General features: G+C 38.8%; 1 protein-coding gene across 2 annotated transcripts in view; it reads left to right on the top strand.

The window, feature by feature from the left end:
- Positions 1-16,831, top strand: part of LOC127569934 (extended synaptotagmin-3-like) — an 81,077-nt gene that overhangs the window by 35,731 nt on the left and 28,515 nt on the right. For both annotated transcript variants that reach the window (XM_052015025.1, XM_052015017.1), the window contains exons 5-7: positions 378-447; positions 6,086-6,175; positions 8,088-8,143. In XM_052015025.1, the coding sequence (XP_051870985.1) occupies positions 378-447; positions 6,086-6,175; positions 8,088-8,143 (216 nt within the window). The remainder of the gene's footprint in view (positions 1-377; positions 448-6,085; positions 6,176-8,087; positions 8,144-16,831) is intronic.

Consider the following 16,831-nt stretch of genomic DNA (forward strand, 5'->3'; position numbering starts at 1 on the left):
TTCATTCTTAATACAAGAAAATGTAAGCCAGTGCTTTATTTTTGAAGCACAAGATTCATATTCTGGTTAGTAGAACATCAGAGTGAGCACACCTTTCTCTTGTCCTCTCTCTTAACCACCATCATCCCTGTGAAAATCAGTAGAGATTATACAGCCACAGGTTTTTTTTAGTTAATGGAAATTCATATAAATTGTGGAGCAGTTTTGTAGAAGTGTGTGGTGAAGGCAAACTGCAATTTTCTTGTGAAATCATAAACTAAACATTGCTATCTCCAAATCAGAAAAATAAACAACTGGGTTCAGTGGTTTGCTGCAATGTTGTAGCTGCGTGCTCCATGGTATTACCTTGAGTTTCATTTGAAATGTTTCTGTTCCAGCTATGTAGGGGATTGTGAAATTAATGTGGAGGTGAAGAAAGTATGTAAAGCTGGCTTAAAGGGAATTCAGGTAGGTGGGAAATTGTTTAATCTGGTTCCAAGTAGAAATTATTCCAGATTAAACCATATGTATATAAAATCTCCTTTAAGTTCCTTTATCTATATCTCCACCTCTCCCCTCAATCCATACAAGGTTTAGGTAATCAGTTCTATGGTTGCTAAGTAATATATTGGAATGGTGAAGGTTACTCATTATTCAAAGTTTCAAACTTTGGGAAGATTTCCTTTATTTCCCTGACAAAACTATAAATTGATAGAGGGTTCAGAGCTAAGTCTTACCACTCAAGTATGCCAGATAATGTCCTTTTATAAGGTGCTCTGTCCCCTGCTCTCTGACCCACGAGTTAGAGAGCCTCTACTCACTGGAGTTAGATGATGAGAGGTGATTTCACTAAAACGTGCAGGATTCTGATCTGGATAGTCTCGATAAAATGTTAGCCTTTTCAGCCTGAGATGAAGTGTAATTCTTTATTCAAATGGTTGCAAATTCTCTGCTGCAAAAAGTTCTGAATATTCACTCACCACATGCATTCCAGTCTGAGAGCAGTAGATTTTACACACCAAGGGAAAAGCTGAATGGGGAATGGCCAGGAAACTTGATTTGGAGGATCAGACTTGAAATGTTTGGCTTCCTGTTTCTTCTGTATAAACATGTCCTGTGCTATCATCAATCGCCTTCTTTTTTACTTGATCTCAATAATTCAGAAAGATTGATCAAAATGACTTTTGCCCTTGGCATTTCTGATGGCTGTCCTTTATAACTCCATGTGATAATTTTCTTCTGGAATATTGTTTCTAAAGCTTAACTTAAACTGACTTAGAGGTTTATCCTTCACTTTGCAAATTAACATTTACAATCATCCCTCATGAATTGTAACTAAAACTGTGGTTGGCATCTCCATGATTTCTCGCCTTTTCTCAGCAGCCTTGGATGTATCTGTATGCATCTGGATCTGGTGACCTCTCTATTTTTCGAGTAACTTCTTTTATATATAGATGCAACCCCTGCATTACGGGCATTTGAGTTATGGAAATTCACCCTTATTGAATTCACAAATTACTACCCACAAAATTTGATATACGGAATAAAATTCACTCTCAAGGATTTTTTGTGTGTGTGGGAGGGGCAAAAAGTAAATAAATCAACATTTTTTTTCAACTCTTGTTTCTTGATGCTTGCACAGAAGATACAGCTTTGCCTTATGGAAAGTAGCGATACAGTTTTCTAGGGATACAACCCATCTCCACCCCCCCACATCCCCATAACATGGGACGCTGCCTGTACTTTGATCTTATCTTGTACCCAGCAAGTACCTCATTGGTTTTAAGGTGTCTTGTTCCTTAATAGGCTCTGATACAATGTATTCATTTTGTGACTTGATTTTGCATTCTGCTTCTACTCATAGATGACATCTCCTGCTCTGCCAAGCCATTTGGAATTTGTATGCCTTTAGCAAAATGTTTATGTTAGCCTCCAAAATATTCTTGTATTGTCTTTTTGCCCCTTTTATAATGTTTTCTAGTATTCCTCTGTTTATTTTATTTCTGTTCTGATTTCCCATGGTGGAGTCAAATTGACATCAATAACGCATCATATTTCCTTAATTACAACACAGAGGAGAAGAGCTCCCAACAGCACAATCCCACTGATCCCATTCCCACTCCTTATTTCCCTGTACCACTGTAACTTATGGCAGGCAAGGTAGTGTAGTGGTTAGCGTAATACTATTACAGCGCCAGTGACCTGGGTTCAATTCCGGCCACTGTCTATAAGGAATTTATACGTTCTCCCCGTGTCTGCGTGGGTTTCCTCCGGGTGCTCCAATTTCCTCCCACATTCCAAAGACATACGGGTTAGGAAGTTGTGGGCATGCTATGTTGGCGCTGGAAGCATGGTGACACTTGGGGGCTGCCCCCAGCACACTGCACAAAAGATGTATTTCACTGTGTGTTTCAATGTACATGTGACTAATAAAGATATTTCTTATCAAACTTATTCTCTCCCACATACCCATCAATTCCCCTTTGATTCTTTTGCGAATTACCTTTGGTAGGGGGGCAATTTACAATAGCCACTTCACCTCTCAGCACATCTTTTGAGATGTGGGAATAAACAAGAGCAACCAGAAGAAACCCACAGAGTCACGGGGAGAACGTACAAACTTCACATAGGCAGCAACTGAGGTCAGGATCAAACCTGGGTCCTTGGAGCTGTGAGGCAGCAGCACCAACTACTATACCACTGTGACCCTTTCCCTGCATCCTTCATCAGGAGATAATAGTTTTCCCCCCTCCCCTCACCCCCACCTTCAGGATTATACCTGGGCTGTACCCGAATAATTAATTTCAAGGCCTTTTGGGTATGTTTCATTTCTGCCTGCCTGTCCTACACTCTAGTTTACCGAGACAAAGCTTCAGCAGATTTTCCTAAAATTACCCCTTCCCATTTAACAACTACTTCATAAACTAATCGAGACCTTGTAACCTCCATCACCATTCTCCTAGGATTACTCATTCCTCAGGATTAGATGACAATAATAATAGACCAATAAACCAATCCAGAGGAGCTTCTTCATTCTTTAGGCCGGAAACATACTGATCAAGAAAATTCTCCTGAACACACTTAAGCAATTCCTCCTCCCCATCCTGCTCATTGCTCCATGCAGTGTTAGGGTAGGTTTTCCTGTTACCACTATGTAGCTTTTGTGTTCCTCAAATTTTATAGATTTTCTTCTCTAACTCCTGTTTACTGTTTGGCAGCCCATAAAATGCACCACATTGCATAATAAGTCCTTCATTGGTTTGTCAACCACAGCAATATAAATTCCATCTTTGATCCCTTGGCTGTCAAGCCCTTTGGGATCTCCCAAGGTTGTGAATAGCACTAAAAAAAAGAATGATGAGAGAGATGAGATATCTTTATTAGTCACATGTACATCGAAACACACAGTGAAATACATCTTTTTGCGTAAAGTGTTCTGGGGGCAGCCGGCAAGTGTCGCCACGCTTCCGGCACCAACGTAGCATGCCCACAACTTCCTAACCTGTATGTCTTTGGAATGTGGGAGGAAACCGGAGCACCCGGAGGAAACCCACGTAGTCATGGGGAGAACATACAAACTCCTTACAGACGGCGGCTGGAATTGAGCGCGAGTCACTGGCACTGTAATAGCGTTACGCTAAGCGCTACTCTACCATGCCTGCCTTAAGTAAGTCTTGTAAGTCTTTCTTTGCCCTGCATATTTTCCTTGAATCAGATCAATTGAACCAGCACGTTAAATACCCATGTGGTTGTTTGCATCTGCTGCTCTCCTACTGCATTTGTCACACTTTGTGTATTTACACACTTGAAGTGTAAATTTGATCTACTTGTCTTCTGTGTGATCCAACTAATTCTGCAGTATTCCTAATTCTACTGTTATTTTCAGTCCTCTGTGCACTCTGTTTATACATTTTAATGTTATATTCTGAGACCATCCCTTTGCTGAATTAGTGTACACCTTCCGCAGAACACTGGTTAAACTACAAAAGCAATGTTAATTTTATTGATACAAGAACTAAAGCATTCAGCAAGTCAGGTAGGAATTGTAGAAAGAAAACATACAGGAGGGAATATTAAAGTCTATGAATGAACCTAAGAGGATTTGGGACAGATAACCTGGTAAATAAGAGAAATCCAACAGCAACTCACTGTGAATGATTTGACCACAATGGGTTTGCTGGTGTCCAATAATTTAAATAAACTATTAAAATTATTGGTCACTATGTAGGCTTTCCATTTCTTAGAAATGCATGACTAAAGGGAAGCGGGTAGAAGGTTTTAAGCTGTTCTTGTATCATAGGAGTAGTTTTGGACCTTTTGGACCAATCATCTATTGGAAATTCTTTGGCCTGTACATTGCTGATTTTTCACACTCAATCCCATCCCACTGGGAAATCTCTGCACTCTTCCAGCTCACCTGATTTCCCTCCTAGGTTATGACCCCATCTTTCCTTCACCACCTTGTTGCTGCATACCAAGCCACCCACCCCATGCCTCAATCTTTTCCAATTGCCAGGGCATCAGCAAGAGTCCCTAAATGTGACTCACTTTCCTGCCCAGCCTTTGCTGTCAATGTCTGCTTTCCTGATTTTCTGGATTTCCCCACCTCGCATGCACTACTACTCCCTCAAACCATCCTGTAAATATTGAGATCGCAAAGTTAACACTTTGACAGATTTCTTTTTGATTTCACTCTATGGTAGAAATCTGAATTTGAAAATGCCAGAAACATTCAGCAGGTCAGGTAACATCTGTGGAAAGGAAAACAGAATTAATGTTTTCTGTCAAAGATCCTTGCTCAGAACATCAGAAGCTTCTAACCTTTATCATTCACCAGAAGTTTTGAAGTTGATCTGAGAATGTAACTGTTGTTCTCTCCACAGGTGCTTTTCTGTTTGCCCCAAGGAGATATTGGGGTAAATAGAATTAACAAATCAAATTATAAAATGCCTTCTTTGTTTGAAGGGAACCACTGTGCAGAGTTCCACTTGTTAATAATTCCCACCAAAAGTACAGTTCATAAAAAATACAAAGAAAACATCAGGCTAAGTAATGATGACTAGAGATTGCTTTGTAGTGAACTGCCCAAACTTACTGCTGACACAATATATACAAATGCATTTTGCCCATTGCTCCGGTGGAATCTTTATGAAAATGAGTCTGATGCTCATCTGCAAGGCTCTGTATGTCACAATGTAATTGTCATCATGAGAGCGAAGTGGGTGGTGAACAAAGAAAGGATTGCCCACTACAGGCTACAAGCCCACAAACTTAACCACTGTCAATGGGATTAGTGTAGGGTTGGTGTAACTAGCTGTTGATGGTCAGAATGGATATAGTGGACCTGCTTCCAAGCTGCATGACTCTGACTCTGAGTTCACAACATAATTCGCAAAAATAAAGTCATATTTTATGTGTACTTGCCATGTTGTTCAAACACATTCCGCACCAAATGACAGGGAATTTCTGCAACTTCATAATCCCATGCTGGATTCCATGAGGAGTTGAGTGTTGGTGCATAGTGGGGAGAAAAAAGAGAAAATAGTCATCAGCACATTTAGGACATCTGTGTTCACACGTGTCTGGAATTTCTAAAATTGCTGGCACTGGTTGATGGGGAAGTACTAACAAGTGGAACTCTGCATAGTTTGCTATAAAATCTTGGCCAGTATTTCCTCTACGCCAGTCATTGTGCCAGGAGAACAGTCTGCCATTAGACTGTTCCCAATAAATGTATAATTGGCAGTGTTTCACTTGTTTGCAAAAGATTATTATTAGAGGTATAATATTTTTAATTGCTACTTTAATGTCATCATGGTACGATTTTTGATAACAGAACTTAGCTGCCTCTCTTAATATAAACAGATTTATTATTCCTTAATGTAGAATTACTCCATTTGTGCAGTCTTGAGAGAGATTTGAACAAGTAGAGTAGCATATTGAAATTCCTATTCCATGTAGTGAAATTTATCAAATCCTACCATCTCTAATTGTTGATTTGTTGGACTGCTTTGTTTAGCATGCTTGCAAGCTTTCATTTTATTATCAATGAGAAAGTAACATTTCTTAAAGCTGGCACTTGTTAATACATGTGTTTCTGTTACAGCTACACGGCACACTCCGAGTGATCCTAGAACCTCTCTCCAGTCAGATGCCTCTGGTTGGAGCTGTGACTTTGTTCTTCCTTCGCCGACCAGTATGATGCTTTTGCAACTTATTTCATTTGGTTTTACCTTTTTAATATTCTAGCATAAAGTGGTTCTTTTATTAAAATTGTGCCATACCTTTGAAGTCAAGTTACTGTAAGTAGTGATTAATGATGGTTTCAGTAGTGACTATTATTTACTTCATCACAAAATAACTTCAGGTGATTTTGTTTTTGCTGAAGGGAGCCCTCTGAACTTTCCCCAAATGATGAGGGACTCAAATAAAGAAATACAATATTTATTAAATGCATTAATATGTTCGATTATGAATTGATATCATCACTTATGAATTGATATTAAGGGTTATTTATAATAGCAGTTTGAAGTAACGTGTTGTTCCTTTGCTATATCTATAGCAGCACATCCAGGTATCTCCTTGTAGATAGGCTTTCTTTGGCTATCCAGTGCGGTTTCCATCAGTTACATTTTAATCTTCCATGTAGGCTACACATACGATGGGATCCACCTTCAACCATGAGCCATGAGTGCACGTGTAGCACTTAAGATAGCAATAAAGTATTCTGTCTTCTTGCCACATCTCAGAAGTACAGGGTGTTGCATTTTATGCCCTGCCCTTTTATAATCATATTTACCTATTTTTGAAATGGTATTTGCCAAGATATGATAATTAATGCTGCCTTCAGCTGAAATTAGTACTACAAAATCATGCTATAATATCACCTTCCCACTTCCTGGCTGCTGTGTTAGCAGAGCTCCACCTTTCTTTTTAAAACAAAAAGGTGAATTGACTGTAAACTTGTCATTCCAGTTTTCTGTCACCTCACAACATCTCCTGAGTTGCATGGCAATATACTTTTTATGTGTTTCTGCAGTAAAGCACCCTATATTTATTTCCTGCACTTATGTCACTGCACAGATGCAGGTTACTGAGGTTGAATCTGTGCTTTAATGATTCATTGGCCTATATTTGGTGGTTATAGCAAAGCGACGGCATTTGCTGTTGCAAAAAGCAGAACGCAGGAAGAACTCTGTGGGTCAAATAGCATCTCTGGAGACATTTCAGGTCAAGAACCTGCACCAGGACTGAGAGGGAAGAGGAAAGATTGCCACTATCTAGTAGTACAGGATGGTGAGGGGTGGGGAAGGGATGGGGTTGTGTGGGATAGAGGCTGGTAGGTGATAGGTGGAACCAGGTGCGGAAGGGATGATGTGCAAATGGAAACGGGTTGGAAGGAAATGGGAAAGGTGCACAGGTAAGCGTGTGGGGAAGGTGTGTGGGAGGAAAATTCAGTGTTCATACCATTGGTTGTAAACCACCAAAGCGGAATGAGATTATGTTCTTCCAATTTGTGTTTGGCCTCTGTTTGGTGAAGGCTGAGGACCAACGGGTCAGTGTGGGAGTGAGAAAGAGAGTTAAAATGACATGCAATAGGAAGCTCAAGGTGACCATTGTAGACAGTGTGCAGGTGCTCTGCAAAATGGTTGCCTAATCTACACTTGGTTTCACCAGTGTAGAAGAGGCCACCATTTTGCAGACCACCCTGTGCTCTGTCCAGGTTCTGGTTCTGGGCTTGCAGTTCCAGAGATGATTTGATTTTTTTGTCATTACTTATTCTCACTTTCCTTATAATCTGCCCATATTTTTCTGTCTGAATGCGGATTAATAGAGATAAATTTCAGAAAGAGCAACTATCCTACTGGAAATGGGAGCAAGGGAAATCTTCTTCTTAAATGAAGTATCAAATAGGTCCCATGACAGAGTGGGGAGCAATGTCCTGATTCAGTTAAATATATTTTTCTACTTATGATTTTGTGGTAAAGATGCCCTATTTTTCATATATGGCCAATGTTATTTCAAAATGTTTCAAGCTGAAACGTGAATGTAAAAATGTGAAGATATAATCCTTGGTGGAACCAAAAGTATGTTCTGTTTCACATCAGGTGCTGGAAATCAACTGGACAGGACTAACCAATATACTGGATATTCCTGGACTCAAGTAAGTATAATTGCACATCTAATTTTGAGAGAGAACTGATTTAGATATTTGCTTTACAGTGAACTGAAAGAACAATGTATCATTGAATAATTCTGCATATACAGTAGTTCCCTTTTATACAGCCAAGGCAGCGGTCTGATGTATACTGGTATACTTGCAGATCATAGATTAGCCTTGTATCACTCAAGGGTTCATAAATAAATAAGACCCATGGTATCAATGGCTCAGAACAAGATTCCTCTACATAGAACATTAGAGCAGTACAGCACAGGAACAGTAGCTTCGGCCCACCATGTCTGCACCAACCATGATGATAATGTAACTAATCCCATCTGCCTGCACGTGGCCTGTGTATCTCTCTATTCCCTACCTGTTCATGCGTCTGTCTAAATGATTCTTAAACGTTGCTTCTACCACCTCCCCTGACAGAGTTACCACTGTGTGTGTAAACTGGCCTCGCACATCTCCTTTCAACTTTCCCACTCTCACCTTAAACCTATGGCCTCTAATATTTGAGATCCCCATCCCGGGGAAAAAGACTCTGACTATCTACCCTATTTATGCCTCTCATAATTTTATCTATTTCTATCAGGTCGCCCCTCAGCCTCTGACGCTCCAGACAAAACCGTCCAAGTTTGTCCAACCTCTCCTTGTACTCCAATCCGGGTAACATCCTGGTGAAAAACTGCTGCACGTCCTTCCTATAATGTGGTAACCAGAACTGCACTGAATACTCCAAATGTGTCCTAACCAAAGCTTTATAAAGCTGCAGCATGACTTGCCAACTATTATATTCAGTACCCCGACCAATAAAGGCAAGCATGCTGTACACGTCCTTTACCATCCTATCTACCTGGTGTTGCTGATTTCAAGGAGCTATGGACTTTCACTCCAAGGTCGCTCTGTACATCAATGTTCCTAAGGTTCCTGCCATTTACTGTACACTTTCCTCACATTTGTAAAGATTAAAATCCATCTGCCATTTCTCTTTCCTAGTTTCTAACTAATCCATTTCTAGCCATATTGTTTGACAATCTTCCTCACTATCCACAACTCCCACCAATTTTCATGTCATCTGCAAACTTACTAATCAGACCACCTATTGCAGAGTTCCCAGCACTGATCGTTACAGAACACCACTGGTCACAGACCTCCAGTTAGAAAAACACCCCTTCACCACTACCCTCTATCCTCTGTGAATCCTTATAATATATACAATTTTGCTGAATTTAATGAACGAGAAAATTTATTTTTAATTTGTGTAAGATGTAGAACCATACTCTTAAATGGATTCATTGCATTCGATCTTGTTCTAACAAGATGATGGTAAAATTTTACTCCAACTCTTGAGCAGAACTTCAAAAGATGACTATAGTATCAGCTACTTTGTTCAATGGCTTTAATATTATCTCAAAAATCTGACTTTCCTAATTTTCTACATAGAATTTGGATGAATGTTTTGAATTCAAATGCATCATCAATTGAATTGCACAGTTTGTAACATACTCCTGTGTATTTGCTCTGTGTAATGGGTGAACTGATAACTTTACAGCTGAAATGGCCTGCTTCATGTCAATTCCAGGGATTCTGATACCTTGCATGAAAATCATGCTTTTTGCAATATTCTTATTTAGGTAAACAAAACGTGTAAGTTCTATGTCACCTTCTGCCCAAAATCAGAACACTAAAGTAAGGTACAGAGGAATTTTAAGTGGAAATTACATACAGAAGATTTTACAAAATCTTCCATGTTGCTTTAAAATGTGGTGCTGGAAACTAGCCTTGCCCCCTCAAAATAATGAGCATGATGAGTTTCCACTGTTAAACCATCTGTGGGTCCTTCAAGAGACTCATCAAATGAATGTATCATTATTTAACATGTAAAGGCATCAGTAGCAGGCTTTGAAAGTTTTTAAATATTAAACAATATTTTCTATTTATTTACTAATGTCAAGAAACTGACATGAACTCAATTAAACTGGTATGAACTGTATCGATTTTTTTTTTAGTCACTTTCAGTTATTTAAAATGACATTACTCATACCAGGTGAACCAGACACCTACATGTTTCCTTTTATTGTGATAAGCTATTTTTCAGATACATTAATCAAATCAAGCCAGCTTGATTACACTCTTAAGTAGATCGAGGAGCATTTGTTAATATAAGCAATAAAGAACATGCTATTGTGCAGTCCATTTGCCCTGGAAGATTTTGAATTTAGCAATAAAGTAGAAAGGGATCTGGACAACGTGATCCATAACTACTTCTGGAGATGATTGTCGTTTCAATCACAGTTTACTGTCGACTTTCTGTTCAGAAGGTAGTCTCTTAAATATTTATCATTTTCTTTAAAAAAAAAACAGGAATGAATGAAAAAATCAATTAAAACTCTGGTTCTGTTCCATTTCTTACAGTGGCAAGAAACCTCTATTAGCTGATAGCTGTAACCATAAATTTAATGACTGCTAACCTGTTGTAAAAGCAACTGTCATAATTATTTTTCAAAAAGTTCCTTCAAATATAATTCAGCATTATTCCTAACCTTTGCCACAATACATAACTAATTTAATTATTATGTATTGTGCAAAGAGTAGTTATATTGCTGTTCTTTCTAACATGCTTCAACAAAGGGATATTGACATCAGTCCACCTTTATATATGAAGATTGTTGCATTTGAGTAATAGTAACAATTACTCAAGAAAATGTACACAATTCAGGGTTGTGGTCTGGGACCTCTTACTTTCTTTCTTGTGTCTTGCATGTAAAATTGCCAATGGAAATGGTCTAATTTAAAAATCTGCTTATCGTAAGTAGGCAATGCAGTCTTTTCTGAAATCTAGTGTGCACCAGTATAGTAATGACAGATATTTATGTTTCCTTTGATCCTTTGTTTTTTTAAAGCTTTTACAAGTCATACATTTCCCTGTTATAAATTACACACTTTTTGTAAAGCATGGTTTTTCTGTCATTAAATTTCAATCTTTTTTAATAATGGTTTAATTCTTAATTGTGTTATGCAGCAAATCCTAATCATGAAGTCTATTTAAGGTAGAATTCAACTGTTGACAGATTTATTGTTTCTCAAGTGGGAAGGCTATGTTCAGTGGGAACAACAGATAATATTTTGGCACTGATAGATAAAACCTCAGTTACTTACTTGTGACATGGCAGGCTTTGTGTGCCAAATTTGCATCTTTTATAAAGTTTATAGTCTTTAGAAACGTGTTTATGATTTAGCTACATGATATGCAAAGGAAATGCTCCATGCGGTCAATGTTTCAGTGAACTAATTAATCACTGGGAGGTAATGTAAGCAGGACTTATTGTTTATTATCTGATGCTCATTGAAATGAGCCAAGTACAGCTTTCTCCTTTTCCCACAATAATTTTTTTGATGTTTTTGAGTTGGGTGATTTACTGTCTTCAAACATCCATCAAGAGGGTAAACCCTCGCAAGGTGTCAGGCCCCAACAGTGTACCTGGCAGAGTACTGAGAATCTGTGCTGACTGGCTGGAGTTTTCAAGGACATCTCACACTTCTGCAGTCAGAGGTTCCCTCCTGCTTCAAAAGGGCATCAATAATACCAGTGCCCAAGAAGAGCAGGGTGAGCTGCCACAATGACTATCACCCGGTAGCACTCACATCTACTATAATGAAGTGCTTTGAGAGGTTGGTCATGGCTAGAATTTACTCCTGCCTGAGCAATGACCTAGACCCACTGCAATTTGCCTACCGCCACAACAGGTCTACAGAGGACACAATCTCACTGGCTCTCCACTCAGCTTTGGAGCACCTAGACAACAGCAAAACGTATGTTAAGCAACTGTTTATCGATTACAGCTCAGCATTCAACACCTTCATCCCCTCAGTAGTAATCAACAAGCTTCAAAACCTGGACCTCTGTACCTCCCTCTGCAACTGGATTCTCAATTTCCTTATCAGGAGACCACAGTCAGTGCGGATCAGTAGTAACGTCTCCTCCTCACTGACAATCAACATAGGCGCACCTCAAGGATGCGTGCTTAACCCACTGCTCTACTCTCTACACTCATGACTGTGTGGCTAGGCACAGCTCAAATGCCATCTATAAATTCGTCAATGACACCACTGTTTTGGCAGAATCTCAGATGGCGATGAGGAGGCGTACAGGAGTGAGACAGATGGGCTGGTTGAGTGGTGTCGCAACACTAAACCTCACGCTCAACATCAGCAAGACCAAGGAATTGATTGTGAACTTCAGGAAGAAGAGGTTAGGAGAACACACACCAGTCCTCATTGAGGGGTCAGCAGTGGAAAGGGTGAGCAGCTTCAAGTTCCGGGACGTCAACATCTCAGAGGATCTACCTTGGGTCCAACACATTGATGCAATCACGAAGAAGGCTCATCAGTGGCTCTACTTCTTTGGGAGTTTGAGAAGATTTAGTATGTCACCAAAGACTCTTGCAAATTTCTACAGATGTATGGTGGAGAGCATTCTGACTGTTAGCATCACCGCCTGGTATGGAGGCTCCAATGCACAGGATCTAAAGTGCATCTATAGTGCTCTTGGAGTGCCTATAGAATACTGCTTAAACTTACTTGAGCTATGAGCACTGTAGGTTTGCTGGGAGAGCAAGGGCAAACTGAAATTGTTTCATTTCACTAACTGGAGATCAATCTAGTTACGTAGACATTTAAATTGCTGATAGTTACTATATCTTAAATGAGAAAGGAAAGATAATATTTTGATTGCTATTTTTGATGTTTGCGAGTAACATGGGTGTACAGAATAAAATATCAAAATTTTGCAGATGCTGCACCTTAGATGTGTGATAAGCAGTTAAAGGAAATAGCAGTATACCTCAGGAAGACAGAGACTGATAAAGTGCAAGTGATATATTTCGGTAGGAAGACCCGGGATTGATGATATGGACTGAATTGTACAATTTTAAAATGGGTGCAAGAATAGAGGGACCAGGGTGTATATGTGCATCAATTTTTCAAGGTGGCATTGGACCAATTTTTCAAGGTGGCAAGCAATAAAGCATTTGGGATCCAAGGCTTCATTAATGGATTCAGAGAATGGAAAAGCAAAGTAAGGTATGCTGACCTACTATAAAACAAACGTTAGGCATCAACTAGAAGAGATACAAGATCAAAAGTTCACCTTTAGCATATAAGAGGTCCATCTAGAGTCTTGTAATAGCAGAATAGAAGCTGTCCTTGAGCCTTGTGGCATGTGTTCCCAAACTTTTGTACCTTCAGCATGAACAGCAGAAGTAGAAGAGAGAATGATCTGGTTGGGAGGGGTCCATGATTAAGTTGCCTCTTTCCCAAGATAGACACTTAAGTAGGCAAGGCATAGAAGGATGTGGACCTACTTCAGGTAAATGGGCTTAATGTAAATGGGCAAAAAGGTCAGCATTGACATGATGAATCAAAGGGCCCATTTCTGTGCTATACGACTTTATGACAGTGACTCTGGAGTATTGTGGTGAAGGCCACAGGGAAAAAGTTTACTAGAATGTTTCCAGGGATGAGGAATCTCAGTTATGAGGGTGAACAGAAAAAATCTGGGGTTGCTCTCACAAGGGCATTGAAAGCTTGATCAGGGTATATCACATTTTAAAAGGTTTGGATTAGGTGCACTGTTCCCATTTGTTGGCGTGTCATTGATCAGAAGACTTGCGTTGAAAATTGCAAAAACGTTCAGCATTGCTCTGGATTGACTTGGAATGATTTGGAATGCACTGATGGATGTAAGGCACATCCATATTTAGCTTCAGCTTTCAAAAGGGTATGGGATATATATTTAAAGGTAAAAGACTTGCATGAGGAAAGAGCAGACAGATGGGACTGAATGCATCACTAAAAGTGTCAGCGCAGACTCACTGGGCAGCATATATGCCTCCTGTGTTGTAACAGTTCCATTTTTGGACAACTTAGTTCACAGATATCTCAACCATATCAATATGAACTAGATGGCAGTGTGGGAATTGGGTAATATGTCAGCATCAATTCCAAAAGGTACTATTTAATGTGGCTATTATATTAGTCACTGCTAACATGTTTATATTGCTTTGCTGTATTTATATTAGCACATAATGAATTTGAATGGAGTTCTGTTGTGCATTATTTCTACAGAGCCATTACCCCACATGATCTATGATTTCTCTCCAATTGACTCCTGTCATCTAATTCAAATAACTAATTGAGATAAGGTTTCTGATTCAGGCGTGTACAAACTGCTGGTTTTGGCAACTTGTTTTTTCACCCTATCGTTGACCTGAAATATCAACTGTTTCTCTACCCACTGAACCTACTTGACTTGCTGAGTACTTTCAACATTTTCTGTTTTTGTTTTTTGGTTTCCAGTATCTGCAGTTTTACTCCAAAGTTGGAGTTTTATTTCTTCTTGTTTGTAATCAACCAAGTTTGCATATTGTCAAATTCAAAATTTGATAAAATGAGTCATTATGGTAGATTACATGCATTAAAATGATGTTTTGGTTTGGAGGGGACAAAAGCCTGATATAGTTAAGAGTGGAAGCTATTTTGCAGTTTGATTTAAAAAAAACTGAAAATATGCTGTAGCACAAAGGTTAATATGATATTACCCATTTTTAAATGTATAGAAAAACTTGCTGGACAGTTGCCAGTATAGTAAAAGAAAAAGTCTACAATATGCATTCAAAATCCTTTAAACCACTTTTATTGGCCTACCCATGTTGAAAGAGAGGCATTTTAATTTTAGAGCATCATGAAGACATGCAAATGTACATAGTTGGCAGAAAATCCCAAAGGTGAGCAATTTATTCTGGGGCTGTGGCTGGTTTTATGAACAGGGCTGGGTTTTGTCCTGATGTCTAGTGAACCAACATGGCAAATATAAATTGCATCACTGCATGTAAATTGAACTTTTCTAATCTCTTGGTTATGCTGTTCTCATGCAAATCACAATAGATAAACTTGCACAACTAAATAGAAATTCTACCCACAGCATCCAATCATCATCATGTGGTTAGCAGTCAAAAATATGTTTTCGGAAAAATGTTCAATAATGATCGTTGCTGCTCTGTGATGCCTTATTCCTTTTTATTATGTTTGCATTTATTCTAATTTGCTTAGTATGAAGTAAACATGTACTCCTTATCAGACCATACAACAAAGTGCTCTGTTGAGTGCCTTAAAATTGGAAACCCAAGTGTTTGGGGGAAAACATAATGGCTGACTGGTAAAGTATTCATGAAGTTTTTCTGAGCTTTTGAGTAATATTCTGCAGAGACTATTATTTACAATGTTCTTTTATGAAATGCAACAAATAATAAGATTACTCAGAGGAAACAAATGTTCAACAATGCACATAGTACCAATAGCCAATGTATTGAAACTTTGTGATTTGATTTGTGTCTCACATTCTATTGAGTTAAATTAACTCAAATTCATAAGCAGTGCACACTTCAGCTGCAATCTGTGGTTATCAAACTGTATGTACAAGTGCTTATACAATAGCACAAAGCATTACATCCCAGGTTTTCAAATTAAGTACAATACTTCACAGACTGTGGAAAAAGTTATGTGCATTACAAATATTAGAATTGCAATTATCTTAAAACATTGTTTAAAGATGTAGTTTTTCGACGTGGCATGGTATGATAGCTGTAATAATTGCAAAGACAATAAACAGCCAGGATCAGGTACAGAATTCCACTTTCCTTTGCTTTATGTGCTACAGCTATTTTTTTTTAGAAAGTTGAATTCTGTTCACTGTTGTGCCATGGTCTATTTACCCAGGCATTTGATCAAGATGCTTTGTCCCACTGAGGTCTTGGCCAAAAAGTGACTAATTTTACCCCAAAACTTTAACCAGTGGCAGGATTCAAATAATTAATTTTAATTGCTCATCCATTTTTTTTAAAAAATTACGCTTTAGAAATTTGGGTTGGCCAAAAAAATTCATTCTGTTTTTTCACTAATTTGTTTACCAATTGATTTGGTGGCAGTGTTGAATAGCTTGAAGTTCCACAGAAAAACAAGCCATGTTTCCCTACTTTTCCATGCACTTAAAATGAGTAGGAAAGTTATTCAAACCCACCCCATTGTGATTGATAGCTTGATGATAGCTACCTCTGATAAAACAATTCCATTTTAAGAACCAGTTGGTATGAGTAAAATATGTTCATCCCTTCCAGTCAATGTTTTTATGTCAACCCTAAACATAGAATCAGATAGTTTATGGCACACATATGGGGGTCATTCAGCTCATGGTGTCCAAGCAGCTAAACTAAGAACTTATCGCACATTCCTGCCATTCAATCCACAGCCTTGTAGGTTGCAGCACATTAAGTCATCCGGGTCATATTTAAGTGTGAAGTGGATTTCTGCCTCTACCATCCTAAATGCGTGCGAGTCCAGACCTTTGTCATGGTTTGGGTGAAAATATTTTCTCTTGCCTCTCTTTGCTAAACAAAAACTGGTTAGGCTGCACGGAGTATTGTGTTCAGTTCTGGTCGCCACAGTATAGGAAGGGTGTGATTGTGCTGGAAAGAGTGCAGAGGAGGTTATATGGGGTGTTGTCTGGATTAGAGGATTTTAGCTTTAGGAATAGATTGGATGGGCTGGCTTGTTTTCCCTGGAGTGTAGGAGGCTGGTGGCATAGAAATATACAAGATCATGAGAGGCATAGCTAGGGTAGATAGTCAATAT

Source organism: Pristis pectinata, chromosome 1 (genome assembly GCF_009764475.1).
Source record: "Pristis pectinata isolate sPriPec2 chromosome 1, sPriPec2.1.pri, whole genome shotgun sequence".
NCBI classification, from domain to species: Eukaryota; Metazoa; Chordata; class Chondrichthyes; order Rhinopristiformes; family Pristidae; genus Pristis; species Pristis pectinata.